The 16,957-nt window shown below is 46.7% G+C and overlaps 1 protein-coding gene across 1 annotated transcript in view; it reads left to right on the forward strand.

Moving 5' to 3' along the window:
- The first annotated feature begins 533 nt into the window (after positions 1 to 533).
- The window catches only part of PHACTR3 (phosphatase and actin regulator 3), a 316,486-nt gene continuing 300,062 nt past the window's right edge, over positions 534 to 16,957 (forward strand). The window contains exon 1 of the mRNA XM_054981101.1: positions 534 to 642. Within this exon, the coding sequence (XP_054837076.1) occupies positions 534 to 642 (109 nt within the window). The remainder of the gene's footprint in view (positions 643 to 16,957) is intronic.

A 16,957-nucleotide genomic window follows, 5' to 3' on the forward strand; every position in this document is an offset into this window, starting at 1 on the left:
ATCCCACTGTTTCCCAACAGATGCTCTGAGAAGAGCAGCAGATTAAAGCAATTCCTGGAGGGTCGACTTCCCCCCACCCGTTCTTTGCCTGCCTTTTCTTTTCTCTCTCTCTCTCGGGCAGCAGGGGAGACGGAGAAACCCGGAGCTGCAACTGGGCTCCCCAACGCCTTCCTCCACCTCACCTGCTTCTCCCCCTTCCCTTAAGGAGGCATGAAACCTACCCAGGCGGAGATGCCTCGGAAGAAACTTCTCCGGCTTGCCAGGCAGTAGGAGCCGGGCGCTTTGAATGCCTCCTCTCTTTGCTGGATGGTGCCAGTGGACCGCTTGGCAGGGAGCTTGCGGAAGGAGGTGAGCCAAGATGTTCCCACTGCTGGGGCTCCCTGGCTGAAAACCTCCCCCCTCTGCACCAGATCGCCGCCTTCCCCGTTGTGACCTTGGGCCGCCTCCGATTTCATGAGTGCCTCTTCCCTCCCCGGCCTCTGAAATCTGCCTTTCCATCCCCCCCACCCACTTCCTCCCTTCCCCACCCCCTCATGGCTGCTTCAGAAGAAGGATCTAGCTGTTTTCTCCCCAGAGGCAGGTCACAGAGTGACCCCAACATCCTCAGTGACAACGCGGACACTGAAGCCGGACAGCACCAAGGTAACCAGAGACCCTTCTCTCTTTTTCTTTCCTGTCACAGAGAGGTGGGGAGGGGGGCAGTGAGAAAATGTCAGGGAAAGAAAGCAAGCCGGAGAAACAGAGAGAGAGAGAGATTGGGGAATGGGCGTGTGTGTGTGAGTGGAGCTAGCATCTGCCAATCTGGCCTGAGCTTGTCAGCAGGGAGAAGGCAGAAGGAAATTAGGAACATATTCTCTGCAGTAAGTCCTGGAATGAAGCAGTGGCTTAGCTGTAAATAGGATTACCTTCGTGCCTTCTATCCCGGTGCCTCCGAACACTGATGACCACCGGGCAAAGGGACTGGGGAACGGGGAAGCAGAGATTGTGCCTTTCTTTCTTTGCACCGAAATTCTTATTTGATATTTCAACAGCTCTTTTAATGAGGGAAGTGCTTTGCGTTCCTTGTCTAGTTTGTCCCCCACAATAACTCCACAAACGGGCAATTGCATGCGCCAATCTCATGTACAGGGAAATTGAAATGGAGGAAAAGGGACGTGACCAAGGCTGCTTAGAGAGTGTGTGGCAGAGTATGGATTCCGACTGGTGCTGCTGAAGTTTTGATGCTGGCCCATGTTTTCTCTCCGACCTTTGCTCGGGGCTACTTTGTGCTCCATGCCTACGAACAGGTGGTCTCGGATTCCTGTTCCCCATTGGATACCTTCTTGTGCATGAGTCAGTGATGTTCTCCAGCCCATGGCTGCTTTGGGACAAACCTGCCTCTTCCCAATGTCACCATTTCGGAATGTTGCTGGTTCACGGTGGGATGACCAGCTGGCCCTGGAGTGTTGTTTGCACTCTTCTGGTACCCACCACGTCCACCCAGCCCTCCTCCCGCACCGCTCAAAGCCATGGACGTTTGAATACATCAAAGAATAAAATCATTGAGACAGATGCCCCTGCATCCTGCAAAAAGAAATCCAGACTGGGAAGCAACCTGGACATGGCTGGGTTGCTTTATCCTCTTTGCTGGGTCCTACATCCCATCACTCACCTGGGTGTGTGATTAATACTGCCATTGAAGCTAGTACATGTCTGATTTACCACTTGCCACAGAGCGGGGAGAAAAGGTCTAATAAAGCAGAAGGGGATGGGATGATGGCACGAGGTCGCCATGGCGACAGAGGAAGCAGAGTAATAATTAAGTCCCGTTCCCACCCTTTTGCCCACCCCGACAAGCAAGCAATTTTCCTTTCATACCGAGAAGTATAATCTACTTATGAAAGCGTGGTGAGCGTTACAAGGGAATGGGAGGAGAGGACGCGGCCTCGGGAGGGTTGGCATCACCATTTTCTATTTATAAGTGGGAGAGAGAACAATTATCCCACCAAAGCAATGACTCCTTTTCCCCATTTAGCCACCCTTTCTGAGGCCTTTAACTCTTGCCATTGAAATACAAAAAAATCTCGCTGGCAGCAACTCAGACTATGTTTTTCAAAGTAGCTGCAGCCGCACATGCGGTGGGAGGGGGCACTCTGTGTCTGAGTGCGTGCCAACGTAGACAACTGCAGGAACTGGGGGCACCAGGGAGAAGCCATTTCCCTTGGGTCACTGTGAAACTAGGGGGAGTCATTGTGGAGGGGGAAGTCATCTAATGACAGGCGACTGGAAGCAAAGCCTTCCCCCCCCTCCCAGAGTGCATAGGGTTGTATAAGCAGAAGCAGGCCACAGAAGGGTCACAGGCTTTCTTTGTGACCGAGTTATTGACACAAGTCTTGGTTAAACACAACTGAGGCAGCAGCGACCATGCCCTCTTAGAAGCCAAGTTTCAAGAATCCCTGGGCGAGTCTGTTACTAAGGGGAATGGAGTGGGGCACCGACCCCTAAGTAGATTTCTCTGTCCCTTCCTCATCCACTACAGAAACCAAATAGGCTCTTGGTTTCTTTTCTCAGCTTCGTCATCGGAATAGATTCTGGGTTCCCCTGGTCCATCAGTTTACACAGTCTTTCTTTGTTATTGGCAGGGCTTTTTTTCAGCTGGAACCTGATGGAACGGAGTTCCAGCACCTCTTGAAAATGGTCACATGGCCGATGGCCCCGCCCCTTGATCTCCAGACAGAGGGGAGTTTAGGTTGCCCTCTGCACTGCTGCATGGAGGGCAAGCTAAACTCCCCTCTGTCTGGAGATCAGGGGGCACGGCCACCAGCCATGTGACCATTTTTGCTGAGGGTGATTTAAACTTTTAAAAACACCCCCCCTTGTTCCAGCTGACCCAAAGTGCGGTCCTGAATTCCACCACTGAGTTCCACCACCGCTTTTCCAGAAAAAAAAGCCCTGGTTGGTAACTTTATATTTTTGAAGCTTTAAGTTTACCAAAAGGTTAATTGCTTTGTAAATGAGCAAGCATTTCAGAGAGAGGATTCAGAAAGGAATCTTCTATTTGAGTCGGTGGTAGTTTCCCCCCCCCCAATACTGTACATACATTTCTGAAGGCACATGGAATAGAACCTCTTCCTCTCTCCCCTCCCACCCATGTGCCATCTCTCCATCTCCCCACTCTGCTTATGTTCCAGTGACCAAACTGTCCTGCTGTATTAAATTATGAGCTCCAATCCTGTTTATGGAAAGATCGCAGCTAGTGCAGTACTCATTCCCAGTACCCATTCTATGGGCTTTAGCTTGGCTCCGTTCAATCCTTCCTTCTGCAGATTTGTCTTTGTATTCTTTGAGAGCATTGCTTGCCAGAGTGAGTTAATATGCAAGTATGTTAATAATGGGGAATTGCTTTTCTGCTTCATCATTGAAAGATGTTCCTTTGTTGCTCTGGAAACAGATTTTTTTAAAAAATGGGAATCATGAAGCCGGCTGATGAATCTTTGCTGCCCGATCTGTGCTGGTATCCCAAGTTATGGGAACAAAGGAGACTATTAACGTGAACTGTTGGACTTCCACCCTAAGAAACAATAGCGTTCGAGTGAATGTTCATTTGCACGGTTTCCTTTCTGAAGGCAGCAGCCACTCCATTTCAAATGTTTCTTGCTTTTTGGAGGTAGGATGCTGTAAATGTTTTAATACATTTAATAAATATTCCTAGGCCATGACAAAACAATGCTGGTAGAAAGCAAGTTTCCAAACAATACAGGCTACGTCTTGGTAGATTAGTTTGCTAGTTGAGAGGAAGTGCATTTTAATTTTCCAGAAAGAGAACCATCTTCTTCTTCTTCTTTTTTTTTGCAGGGAAATATTAAATTGGTGTGGGATAAGTCCAGATATCCAGAGCTAGCAGTACTCTCATTTTGACATGCCAAGTGGCAAGAGTGTGATACAGGAGGAACTGTGCCCTGCCCGTGGCACAAGTGGGGGTGGTCACGCCTGAGCCCAAAGACAACCATCAGCTCCAAGTACCTGTGGTGGTCAAGGGGAGAATGTGCCTGCTCTATCCCTGTGCAGGCTGCCCCAGCTCCACAGGGCAGCAGTTGGAGCCGGGTATACTGGGAGGTTATGCTAGTCCCAAGCTTCACATGTCACTTCCTCCCCCAGTGACACCCTTGTTGATTTGCCACCACTTGGCTGGCAAACCAGCCTGCGAGCATCCACACAGCAAGGCTTGAAGCTCATGCCACAACCTTTCCGAACTTCTGACCTAACGTCCCCTAGTATACGGCAGAAAAACAAACAATGCAATCCTAAGCAGAGTTACTCCAGTCTAAGCCCATTAAAATCAACAGGCTTAGACTGGCATAACTCTGCTTAGGGTTGCACTGAAATGCAGCCTCCAGCTGCCAGTGTGGCTGTTGGGAATTGGAGCTCCACTCTTTTGCACTTTTGTGCAAAAGTAAATCTTACCTTGTTCCATGGAACCAACTCAGGAACAAGGCGTTATCGAAGCCCAAGGAGAGATTGGTGTTCCATAGTGCCTTGTTTCTAATCTCACAGCAGTAAAATGCTGTCCAATTGAATGAATGCAACCAACATAACCCCGGCACTGCAAAGGCTGCATTCATTTCACTGGAGCTTGTACGAGACGGCCCTTTACAGAATCTTCGTACCATGTACACATTGCCCCAGCTTATGGGATTCTCTTGTGTGTACAGTATTAGCACTGCATCGCATCAGTCCTTCGTTTGCAAATACATTGCCTTGATAAGCAAAGTGTAAGTGTAACTGCTGGAGCAGCTGCAAAAGAGTAATGCAGAGCTAGGGGGGGGAATCCTGAAAGGGTCAGCCCAAATGATCCATGGGCTGGAGCACAGTGAAAAATGGTGTTTGGGTTTTTTTTAGCTTGGCACAAAAAAAAAAAGGCAAGCAGAGGAGGCTTATAAAATTACACCTGGGGTGGAGAAAGAGGCCAGAGAGAACTTTTTCTCCCATAATACTATAACTTAGTAGATTCAGGACAGACCACAGAAAAGTCCTGTATAAAAGGCAAAATTTTCTTGTATAGAGGGCTGCTGCAGCAGAGTGGTTAAGTGGTTAGGTTGCTGATGTGATTCTTACTATTGCCTTGAGCTCTGCAGTTGGCCTTGGGTAAGTCACTCCTCCCAGCCCCAGCTCCCCAGCTGCATTGTGGGGATAATAACAACACTGACTTTGTTCACCACTCTCGGTGCTTAGTTCTCGTGGCCTCTTCTTACATGTCCAGGATAAGGCTGATCGCAACCTTGGGATCAGGTAGCAATTTTCCCCGAGCCAGTTTGGCTGGGGATCCTGATGGAGTTTTGCCATCTTCTAGGCATGGAGTAATGGTCACTGTGTGTGTGTCCGGGGGGGGGGGAGGTATTTGGGAATTTCCTGCATTTTGCAGGGGGTTGGACTAGATGACCACAGAGATCCCTTCCAAGTTGTGATTCTATTATTCTATGAGTGTGGCACTAATCTGTCTAGAAAAAAAGTAAATATGCATAACGTTGTTTTTGTTGTTAGAGCTATTGTAGCATAGTGGTTAAGTGGTTGGGTTGCAATTCACCACTCTGCTAGTTTGACTCCCACTACTGCCATGAACTATGCAGACGGCTTTGGGCAAGCCACTCCTCTCAGCCCCAGCTCCCCAGCTGTATTGTGGGGATAATAATAACACTCTGAGTGAGGCGCTCATCTTTCTACAAGAGTGGTATATAAGTGCAGTATTGTTGTTGTTGTTGTTGTTATTGGAGGAGAGGTCTATTGATGGCTGTTATCAATGTTGGGTGAATGGAACCTTCATGTTCGAAGGCGATCTATCTCTGAATGCTGGGGGGCAAAGAATGAGGCGAAGGCTGTGGCTTTCCAACCTTGTTTCTCTGAGTCATTCAGCTGACCTTTGTTCATGTAGAAACCCTCTTTTCTCACTACAAGTACAAGTACATTGTACTAGCCTGTATGGAGGAATTTAGTAAGCTTCAGCAATTCAAATGGCCTATAATCTGGTCTCAATGGGGGATTCTCTGCGTATGTGTGTGCACGCATGAGACATAATCCTCTGCGGTACTTACATTTCCAAGTGGTATTTTCAAGGGAATAATCTCTGAGGGGTGCTTGGGACTGCCTACTTAGGTTGTAATGCAGGATCTTCAGGTAGTCCATGAAATATTTATGGGTTGTTTTTAACCAACGCGCTGCCTCGAGAACCAGGGGCTGCCATATACATAATTCAAATACATAACTCATACATATTGCTGTGATTTTAATTTAATCACACAACCCTCCACGGCAGACGTTATGCACCTCTGCAAGTAGGATTCTATACCATCAAAATGCATAAAATATACATCCATCAGGTGTGCATTATTATTATTCTTTTTTTGGCACTCGGTTGCACAGCACAGTACCAAAACTGGAACATCTCAAAGAAACGAGAAGTGCCTCTGAAGTCCTTTAAGAAGGTGAGGACAGATTTCATGGAAGCCATGACTCTTCTTCTCACTTGGCATTGGGGCTGACTTGCATTTGTTTATTATTTATACCCTGTTTTTCTCCCCAATCGGAACCCAAAGCTGTTGACAAATCATTCTCCTCTCTTCTACTCTGTCCTCACGACAACCTTGTGAGGTAGGTTAGGGTGAGAGGGCATGAATGGCCCAAGGTCACTCAGTAAGCTTCCATGGCAGAGCAGGAAACTGGACCAGGCTCTCCTGAATCCTAGTCGAACACACTAACCACTACGCCATGCTGGCTGTCCTGTTACCAGCTGTACGGAAGCCACTAGTAAATGTTTTGGTACGGTCGTGTCTCTGCACGGAGCACCACGTAAATTCCTTTCATTTTCTAAGCAAATATGGGATCTGAGTAGAAACCATATTTACATACATTACATATCTCCCAGTGGTTTCTAGGTAAATGGTATAATGGTACTGGTCCTGCCTGAGGCTCAGGAGGTGGTAGCAGTCTTATATTTTGAGAACACGAGTGCTTTCTGAGAATCGAATCATTCATGACCTCCGATGACCCGGCGTCCTGTTATTTCCTTTTTGTAAGGCGCTGCGTGTCTCGAGCCAAGGGTTCTGCTAGCAGGATACAGGAGCCTTCCTCTATACAGCCTCCTGGTACCTTGGCAGAGGAAGGAGCCAGTTGGCTTGTTCTGTGTGGTACTTCTGTGCCACCTCTGTGGAAGGCTAGAGGGTGCCACATTCTTGTCAATGAGTTTCTGGGTAACATAAGCTGAACTTTTATTAACTATTTACATAACAAGATTTAGTATTAGAGGGAGCAGAGCTTATCTATTCCTTCAGCCATCTCCTAACCCCTTTTTTCCCTACTTTCCTTCCGGGATCTGTGTAACATGTTAATCCCCATCCACTTAAAGGCACAGTGTTCTCTGAAAGGGCAATATTGCAGCTACAGGGGCTGATGGCTTCATGCAACCCAAGGGAATAATTCGGTTCTCCTGTTTTTTAAATACTTCTGGCTCAAGTTTGGCTTCTCCGCTTGAGCCATTTGGATTTCAGCAGGGCTTTTTTCTGGGAAAAGAGGTCGGGGAACTCAGTGGGTTGCCTGCACAGGGGGCAACTCTTGGAGGGAGGTAGTGCCCCTGGTACCACATGCACGTGTGCAAAGTGCATGCACGCTCCCAGGACGTCACTTTGGGCCAGCTGGAACAAGGGGGACGTTTTTTAAAGTTTAAATTGCCCTAGGCAAAAATGGTCACATGGCTGGTGGCCCCACCCCCTGATCTCCAGGCAGAGGGGAGTTTAGATTGTCCTCTGCACCGCAGTGTGGAGGGCAATCAAAACTCCCCTCTGTCTGGAGATCAGGGGGCGGGGCCACCAGCCATGTGACCATTTTCAAGAGGTGCCAGAACTCCGTTCTGCCGCGTTCCAGTTGAAAAAAAGCCCTGGATTTCAGGACAGACTGAGTTGCTGCTGGAACCTGCCTACTTGCCTTGCTACTTCTGTTCCCAGACTGAGAACAGCCCTATGAAGAATATTTCCTCCTTTGGTCTCCATTGCGATTGGCTTCCTTTTGCTGTCTTGATTTAGAGAGATTCGTGGTAACATGGTTTCATTCCCAGGACCACTCTTGATGTGGCAAAGTTACCAGAAGGTGACTTTTTTGTCTGAGTGATGAGACTCGAGCAAATATTGGCATGCAGGCATTCTTGGGATGTGACTTAACTCTTGGAGGTAGTGAAGGTACTATCTCAAGAATACTTTCTCAGCCAAAAGGTAAACCAATAAGAACCACTGAACAAGCTTTCTAGAAATCTTTTTAAATTAATTTTTATTATTTTTTTAACAATACAACAATACAAGTGCTAGTTGCAAGATAGAGATTACAAGTTACAGTAAGGTCTATACGATTTGTCTAAATAGCTACGACATTATAGGGCGTAAGTTAAACAAGCACTTAACAAGAACTAAAAAATACTAAATAAACAGAACAAGTTGTATTATTACTATATCTGCTAAATTAAAGTGAGAAATTGCAAATGTTTAGGAGGGTGTAGCTCAGTAATAGTTATATATTCAAAAAACAGAAATCATTTAGTTAGAAAATCACTTTCCTTTGAATAATTTTGTGTTTGGTACAAAGTATGAATTTTCTCTTGAATATAGAGGCCCCATACTTTGCTGATCCAACCTTCAACCTTTGGAATTTTTGTAGATTTCCAATTAAATGCTATTAAAGATTTAGCTGCCACCAAAATACTTCGTATTAGTTCCTTCCTAATATGAGGAATTATAACAGTATCCCACTGATCTAAATTTCTAGAAATCTTTGTTGGCCTGAAAGTTTCTGCTGAAAAGGGAACATGGTTTTGTGTCCACTGGCTGATGATGGGCGAGTGTGTCTAGGGTGGATGACCCAGAGAGTTTTGCTATGGGAGAGTTTTTCTGTGATGCATGACCCCAGGAACTCATAGGCTTTGACAAAACCAAAAGGATACTGGTTTTTTAAGGATGAGTTGTTCTTGGAAAGTTCTTGGAAGTTGTTTTTGGCAAAAAAAGTTTATTTCTCAGCACCTGATAGGGTTGCCAGCTGCAGGTTGGGGAATTCCTGGAGATTTTGTGGTGGAGCCTGGAGAGGATGAGGTTTGGAGAGGGGAGGGACCTCAGCAGGGTGTGATGCAATAGACTGCACTCTCCAAAGCAGCCATTTTCTCCAGGGAAACTGATCTCTATGGCCTGGAGATCAGTTGTAATTCTCGGAGATCTCCAGCCACCGCTTGGATTCTGGCAACCCCGGGCCATCCGTCAGGCTCATTGTGTCCTTGAATCACGAACAGTCAGTTCAGTCAGTAGAATTCCGTTATCTGTTTCAGGTGGGTCGCTATTTCGGTCTATAATAGAATTCAAGTCCAGAAGCATCTTAAAGACAAGCATGACTTCCAGGGTATAAGCTTTCAAGAGTTAAAGCTGCAAATCTTTTTGGCCTGTTATCTATTTTAATTCATATTCTGTTGACTTTTCTTCTCATGTGATTTGGGGGGGGGGTAGAGAGGGTCTTTCTGTGCTTCCAAGCCTCTCTCTGGTCTCTTCCCCTTTCCTTCTATAATTTCTCCTACAAAAAGGTGGACTATAAACACATACATGAAGCTGCCTAATACTGAATCCGACCATCAAGGACAGTACTGTCTACTCCAAGATCTCAAGCAGAGATGTTTCATATCACCTGATCTTTTTATAACCGGAGATGCCGGGGATTGAACCTAGTACCTCCTACATACCAAGCAGATGCTCTGCCACTTAGTCACAGCCCCTCTTCGCAGCATCTGAAGAAGCTCACATTGAAATAAATGTTGTTAATCTTTAACTTTTAGGAGAATGCAGCTTCACTGCTTCCCTTCTTCTGCTGCTGCCTGTTTCCCAAAATGCTACTCCTGGGAGAGAAGGGTCACTTAAGAGGGGAGGCTTAGAGGTCTGCAGCTGCTGGAGGGGGTCAACAAAATGAACCCTCCCTGTAATTAGCATAAATAATCTATGGAATCCAGTCTGCTATCAGTCAATTCAAATAGGGTACACCTGCATACAATGCACAATGAACTTAGGGGAATTAATTCCCGCAATACGATAGAGATAACCTCTAGCTTAAATTGCTTTCAAAAGGAACTAGACAAAGTCCTAGAGGACAGGTCAATCAACAGCTGTTAGCTATAATTGCTAAATGGCACCTCCAAGTTCAGAGGTAGCACACTTGTAATTCATTCATTCATTCATTCATTCATTCATTCATTCATTCATTCATTCATTCATTCATTCATTCATAGTCCACCTTTCTCACTGAGATCCAAGGTGGATTAAACAGTGCAAGTGAAACACAATACAATTAACAAGCTAGGACATTCACTGAATGAGTACAATAATAAAACAACAGTCAGGACATTCGGTGAGCAGATACAATAGGGTATGGCAGCAGAAAATTTGAAAACAAGTATAAAGTCAAGCATAGAGATGAAATCTTTTGGAAACAAAGCATATATAATTTACATGGCATGTTAAACAACATGGAAACTACCTAGTGGTGCATATTTGCAATCAGCAGACAGTACCCAATGGCATAGTATATAGTCTCTGTCTCTACCAAAGCATATCTCTGAGCTATTTCTTATGACACAGCCCTATAATCTAGGTAGAAAGCCCTCCTGAATTCAATTTTGCATAACTTGTGGAAAGCCGTGAGAGTGGGAGCTTTCCTGACCACCTCAGGCAGGCTATTACATGGCGGGGGGGGGGGGGGACCACAGAGCATGCACGTATACGGGCAGCCGTTGATTTTGCCCAACTGCAGGGTGGTATCTGCACAAGTCCCTGTTCTGATGAGTGAAGCTGCTGTGAGGAGAGAGGCAGTTGCACAGGTATGAGGGACCTAGGTAGGGTTGCCAGCCTCCAGGTATTGGCTGGAGATCTCCCAGAATTACAATTGGTCTCCAGGCCACAGAGATCAATTCACCTGGAGAAAATGGCTACTTTGGGGGGGTGACTCTATGGAATTATGCCATGCCAAGGTCTTTCCCCTCCCCAAACCCCACTTTCTCCAGGTTTCACCCTCCAGATCTCCAGGAATTTCCCAACTTGGAGCTGGCAACCCTAGGCCTAGGCCACGAAGGGCTTTGAAAGTGAATTGATATCCATGTTGAATTGAGCCTGGGAATGGATGGGAATCCAATGGCGTGGCTGCCCAAAGGGAGTGATCCGCGTGTTCCATCTAACTCCTGAAAGTAAATGAGCTGCAGCATTCTGCGCTAGGGAAAACAGCTGCAAAAGGCAGCTGATTACACAATACTGAACTGGTTAGATCCCCTCTCTGCTGTAGCAGGACCATATTATGTAGTGTTGAGTGCCCACGTAAACATTGCCAATGAACTCTTTTGCATGATATCAGTTCATGTGGAAGCTATAATGCTTGGGAGCCAATGATGTGATTAGGGTTGATCTGGGGCCTCTGGATTAGTAGGAGACTCCCTCACCAGCAGCCCTCTTGCTCCACCAGAGCTTGCTGAGCCTGTGCCGGGGGCACGCGGGGAAATCAGCAGTGACATGGTGACAGAAGTAATGCCACTTCATGAGCTGATGTTTTAGCTTTGTCCCAAACTTGCTCTGGTGGCTCCAGGCCTGCCCCCTCCCCGCCAGCCAAGTGAACATGGATGAGGGGGGGAAAACGTTGGGGGAGGGGATCTCCCATCTCATCCATGGAGCTGGCATCCCTAGCATGAATGTAAGTCCCACACTGTCCTCCAGCTCCGTTCCCCTGTCCCCCTGTTTTGGACCCTGGGGGACTCGGTAACCCTATCTGCCATGAATTACTCCCCTTCTTCAACGTGACCTGCCAAGAAGGCTTTTGTGTGGACAGCTGCAATAGCCATGTGGGTTTGGGTTGCCTGCAGGCCAAAACTCTTAAGCTGATTCAAAGCATGGGCAGAGGAGGAAGACGGCAGCCTAGCCCCCGACTCTAAAGTCTAGCAGTGGAACGTCAGTGATCTGTGATTCCTTGAATCCAGTTTCGCAAGGGCCCCAGGCCTTCCTTTATGACCGTGAGCCTCCAAATGGTCTCCTTTAATGATCTATCCCTGAACCGGAGCAAGTGAGGGCAAGCTGAATTACATGCAGCCCTTCCGTAAAACTGTACATCTGTTTTAGGAGAAGGCGTCTGAGAGTGGAGAAAGGGAGAGGGCAGCAGCACTTAACCTTTCCCCTGCCTTCTAATTTGCTTTCCCAGCTCTCTCTCCCTCCTCCCCACCCCGCAGCGGGATTTCTGTTTTTGGTATTTCAGATACTTGTTTGCCCTTTCGAATGTCCTGCAGAAAACCCATCGTCAGGAAGAAGAAGAACTCGGCGGGGGAGAACTTGTAGTGCGGCAGTGATGATCCCACGGGGAATGGGTGGAATGACTGCGTTGGGTGCACTGCTTCAGAAATGGTTATTGCGCTCCTGCACGTAGGTGCGTAAAGTGTTTTTTGGCTATTGGGCTGCCAACTTCCAGGTGGGGCCTGGAGATCTTCTGGAACGACGACGGATCTCCAAACGACAGAGATCAGTTCCCCTGGAGAAAATGGTGGCTTTGGAGGGTGGAGTCTAGGGCATTATCCTCTGCAGGGGTGCTTCCCCGCGCCAGAGCCCACTCCCAAATTTCAAGGAATTTTCCAAACTGGAGTTGGCAACTCTATTTGACCATATGATGATACAGAAAGGAGGAAAATGTGACACTCTGCTTTCCCTGCATCCCTGGTGGTGGTAGAGAGAGTGCCATCAAGTCATAGCTGACGCGACCCCTGGCCGTGTTTTCATGGCAAGAGACTAACAGAGGTGGTTTGCCATTGCCTGCCTCTGAAACACTAGTCTTTGTTGGAGGTCTCCCATCCAATTACTAACCAAGCCCGACTCTGCTTAGCTCTGAGATCTGATGAGATCAGGCTCACTTGGGCTGTCTAGGTTAGGGCCTTGGATGCTTCCAGTTAGGTTTAAGTTCTGCTTTCAACTTTTGCCAGACTGCAAGATCGTGCATTTTAACCTTCCTTCAAATCATGCCTGAGTTGACTGAGATGCTCACTGGTAGGAAAATGTTGCGAAGCGCTCCGGAGAACACCAAGTGAGTCATTAGGATCAGATGGGATAAAAGCCCAGAAATCTTCTGGTGCAATTATAAAATCACACAAACTAAGTTGGGGAAAGGTGGTGGTTTTTTTTTTGGACAATGGAATTAATGTTTGATGTCTGTCATGTGGTTAGGGCAACCAAATGCAACAAAGAGCACAGCTCCTGTGTCTTTAAATATCAAAGCTGTGTGGTGTAGTGGTTGAAGCATTGTACTAGTAGAGACCCTGGTTCAAATCTTCATTCTGTCCCCCAAAGGTGACAATGGGGGGGGGGGGCTTGCATGCAAGTGTCACCGTTTGATTTGGGCAGCTATCCAATGATGCGCATGTGCATGAATGAGGTCTCGGAAACATGGATGAAGCTGATTTTTCCTGCGCATGCAGCAGAAAAACAAACTGTGCAGAATGAAGCTCATCCATTTTCTGTCTAAAGATCTGATTCCAAAAATGTATCTAAGGGTGACAAATTGAAAAGCCAGCATCTGGAATCCAGACACACAGCTGCATGCAGGCACACATGTCAATCCTTCCACATAAAAGAGATTCCAGTAGCTGCTTTGATTTAAAGCTGGCTGGGGAGGGGAGGGGGGACACATCCCCTGGAAATTGTATAATGTCATGGAGGAAATGGTCCTTCATGCTTGGAGCCATTTGGGGTCCCACATTATCACGAAGATCCTTTCAGAAGATGCTGACAAGACATTTAACCGACTGCCAACAATTTCAGAATTCCTTGTGTCTTGATGGTAGGACGACTGCTGGTATTAAAGGCTTATCTTTTACTTAGAGGCATTTAATTAATTTTTAATATCATTGCCTGGGCAGAATGGGACAGCGGAGAAAGGATGCTCAGACTCCATGAAGTTATGTGCGTGGGGATTTCTGTTGCAAACGAACCACATTTAGGGGACTACTGCAACGCATATTTCAAACCAAGGCATTCTTCTGCAGTTTGGTATACGCACATCTTGTTGGCGACACAGTTCCAAAGCTGGGACTGATTTACACAGCCAGTGTCAGTCTGCTGAAAAAAAGCGGCTTGTCTACACAGGTAGCAATCAAAATGCTTAAGCCCCATGGAAGACGGTGGGAGTTACTTCCAAGCAAACATGTAGAATTGGACTACAATGATTACAACCCTAGTACAAATCCTTGCCTTTTCTTTGTGGGTTAATCATTGGCACACATGAAGCTGCCTTATGCTCAGTCAGACCATTGGTCAATCAAGGGCAGCATTGTCTACTCTGACTGGCAGCTGCTCTTCAGGGTTTCAGCTATGGGGCTTTCACATCACCTCCTATCTGATCTTTTGGACTAGAGATGGTGGGGATTGAACCTGGGGTGACCTGCATGCCAAGCAGATGCTGTGCCTTGGAGCCGTGGCCTCGCCTCTGGCATTTCTTGACTGGTCTGTCATTGGTGGTGGAAAGTGCCATCAGGTCATAGCTGACTTATGGCAACCCCTGACAGAGTTTTCCTAGCAAGAGACTAACAGAGGTAGTTTGCCATTGCCTGCCTCTGCAACCCTGGTCTTCTTTGGAGGTCTCCCATCCAACTACTGATCATGGCTGACCCTGCTTAGCTTCCGAGATCTGGCTAGCCTGGACTATCCAGATCAGGGTAGTCCATCATTGCTCATTCTAAATACCTTCTCCCTGGCTAGCCCCCTTTCTGTCTTCCTGAATTCCCTGGCTAAGTCTGCAGTCAGGGCTAGTTTTACACAAATGCCTTCCTTTCTTTTTCACTTCTCAGCTGCAGCTTCCGTATTATGCCACAGATGCTGAAGGCAGTGGGGTTGGCAGTGCCCTCGCTGATGGCAGTGCACTGTGTCCTTTCTCATGCCAAGAAGAGATGACAAAGAGGAGCAGATGATGTCTGGTTTCTGAGAGCAAACATTTCGGCAGCTTCTTCCCACCCCCACTTCCACGCAAACCAGTTCTCAAGTCAAATCTGAGACAGGAACGGGTGTCATACCAGCAATGAGTAGTAGTAAATGAAAAGGTGCTTTGTCTTCAGGACAACTATAATGCGGCTAAATGTGGTTTGTATTAGAGACCGCTGCTCCGATTTGCTTTCTTTGGATGGACCACTACCGCATAGGAAGGTTGAACTGAGCTGAAACAACACAGAATTTTGAGGGGAAAAAACTGTATTTGCTTATTAACTGACCCTCTGCTGCCCTTTGTGATGTTCATTGCAGAACCAAATCTGATTGGCTATGTGGCATTATGACATCATCCTGTTTCCTGAAAAATATCTCTGACTAGGAAAGCGGTCATAAATTAGGGCTGAACTACATGTTACATCCTTTAAAGAATCCCTAGACCCCACTCAGTAGCTGTCCCTTTGAAAATGAAGGACAGGGCGATTCAAATGGGAACTGCCATATGGGAGGAGGAGGAAGGGCTCCTGCCTCCACCACCATACCAGTTTCCTGAGCCAGCTACACAACCAGTGAGATCCTTAGCAGAGTTACTCCCGTCTAAGATCATTGAAATCAATGGGCTTAGACTGGAGTAACTCTGCTTAGGATCTCACTGTATATGTGCTAAATAATGATAAATAGGACTGGAAAAGGTAAATAATGACAGTTGGAGGGAAACCATGATGAATATCACAAATGAGAAAAACACCTGTTGTTATCTAGGGCATGTTAAGGGAGGATGTGTATATTGCAATGGAGGTATATTGCACCCACCTTCACCCTTGCACTCAGATCTCTGTTTATAGCAAAACTAGCCAGTGTCAGACGTGGAGAGCTGCTTTGACAGTGCTATAGCAGGGTCTCCACATTTTATCTTTCCTTGAGCAATGAATTGGCAACCATTCACATATATGGAATAAAGCAGAGAGTGCCCTTTAGGGAGCCAATCTGGGCCTTACTTCTACTTTTCCCAGATGTAATTAAATCCTCCAGGTGATCACACAACTGAAAACTGAGCAATCTTTTGTCTGCGTATCCCCGATCCATGTTTCATTTGGTTGTTGTGGGTTTTCCGGGCTGTATTGCCGTGGTCTTGGCATTGTAGTTCCTGATGTTTCGCCAGCAGCTGTGGCTGGCATCTTCAGAGGTGTAGCACCAAAAGACCACCATTAGCATTCCACACCCTGGGAAACTCTTACAGGATGACTCAGCTCAACTCCACCCCTCCTGAGTAGATACAAATGACCTACATCTTTTCCACACTGTGACACTGAGAGATCTCTGTCTTTTGGTGCTACACCTCTGAAGATGCCAGCCACAGCTGCTGGCGAAACGTTAGGAACTACAGTGCCAAGACCACGGCAATACAGCCCGGAAAACCCACAACAACCATCGTTCTCCGGCTGTGAAAGCCTTCGACAATACATGTTTCATTTCTTGGCCACTTGGAGTGTGACAGAATGTTGGGAAGTGGTTTTTACACAGATAAGGAGGGAAAATCCATTCTGGATGCCTTTGTAGAAATGACTTCCAGTATGCAGAAAATTGCTTGTTCGGTAGGGAAAGAAAAAAGTGAAACCAAATGCAAATGTCTGTTTAAAATGTACACTTAGCATCTGAACAGGTGTCTCGTGGCACTTTCATTTCCAAGGACTGACTGATAACTAGCAAAATCGATTAAATAGAGATGCTTCTAAGATTTGATGAGATACGAACAAAAGCCTCTGGCAACAAAGTTACTCCTGAAAAATGATGCCATGTTAAAATGAATGAGAAAATACTGATTTGGGTGTGGGTGATGCGCTTGCCTTCTGCAAACACATCCAAGGAAGGTGACACAGTAAATTGACCAGGACTGTAAAGAAGAGGGTGGCAGCATGACATTGCAATGCTCGCAAATAGAGATGAGTACGAAGCGAAATACAAAC

This window comes from Eublepharis macularius, chromosome 5, assembly GCF_028583425.1.
Source record: "Eublepharis macularius isolate TG4126 chromosome 5, MPM_Emac_v1.0, whole genome shotgun sequence".
Taxonomy (NCBI): Eukaryota; Metazoa; Chordata; class Lepidosauria; order Squamata; family Eublepharidae; genus Eublepharis; species Eublepharis macularius.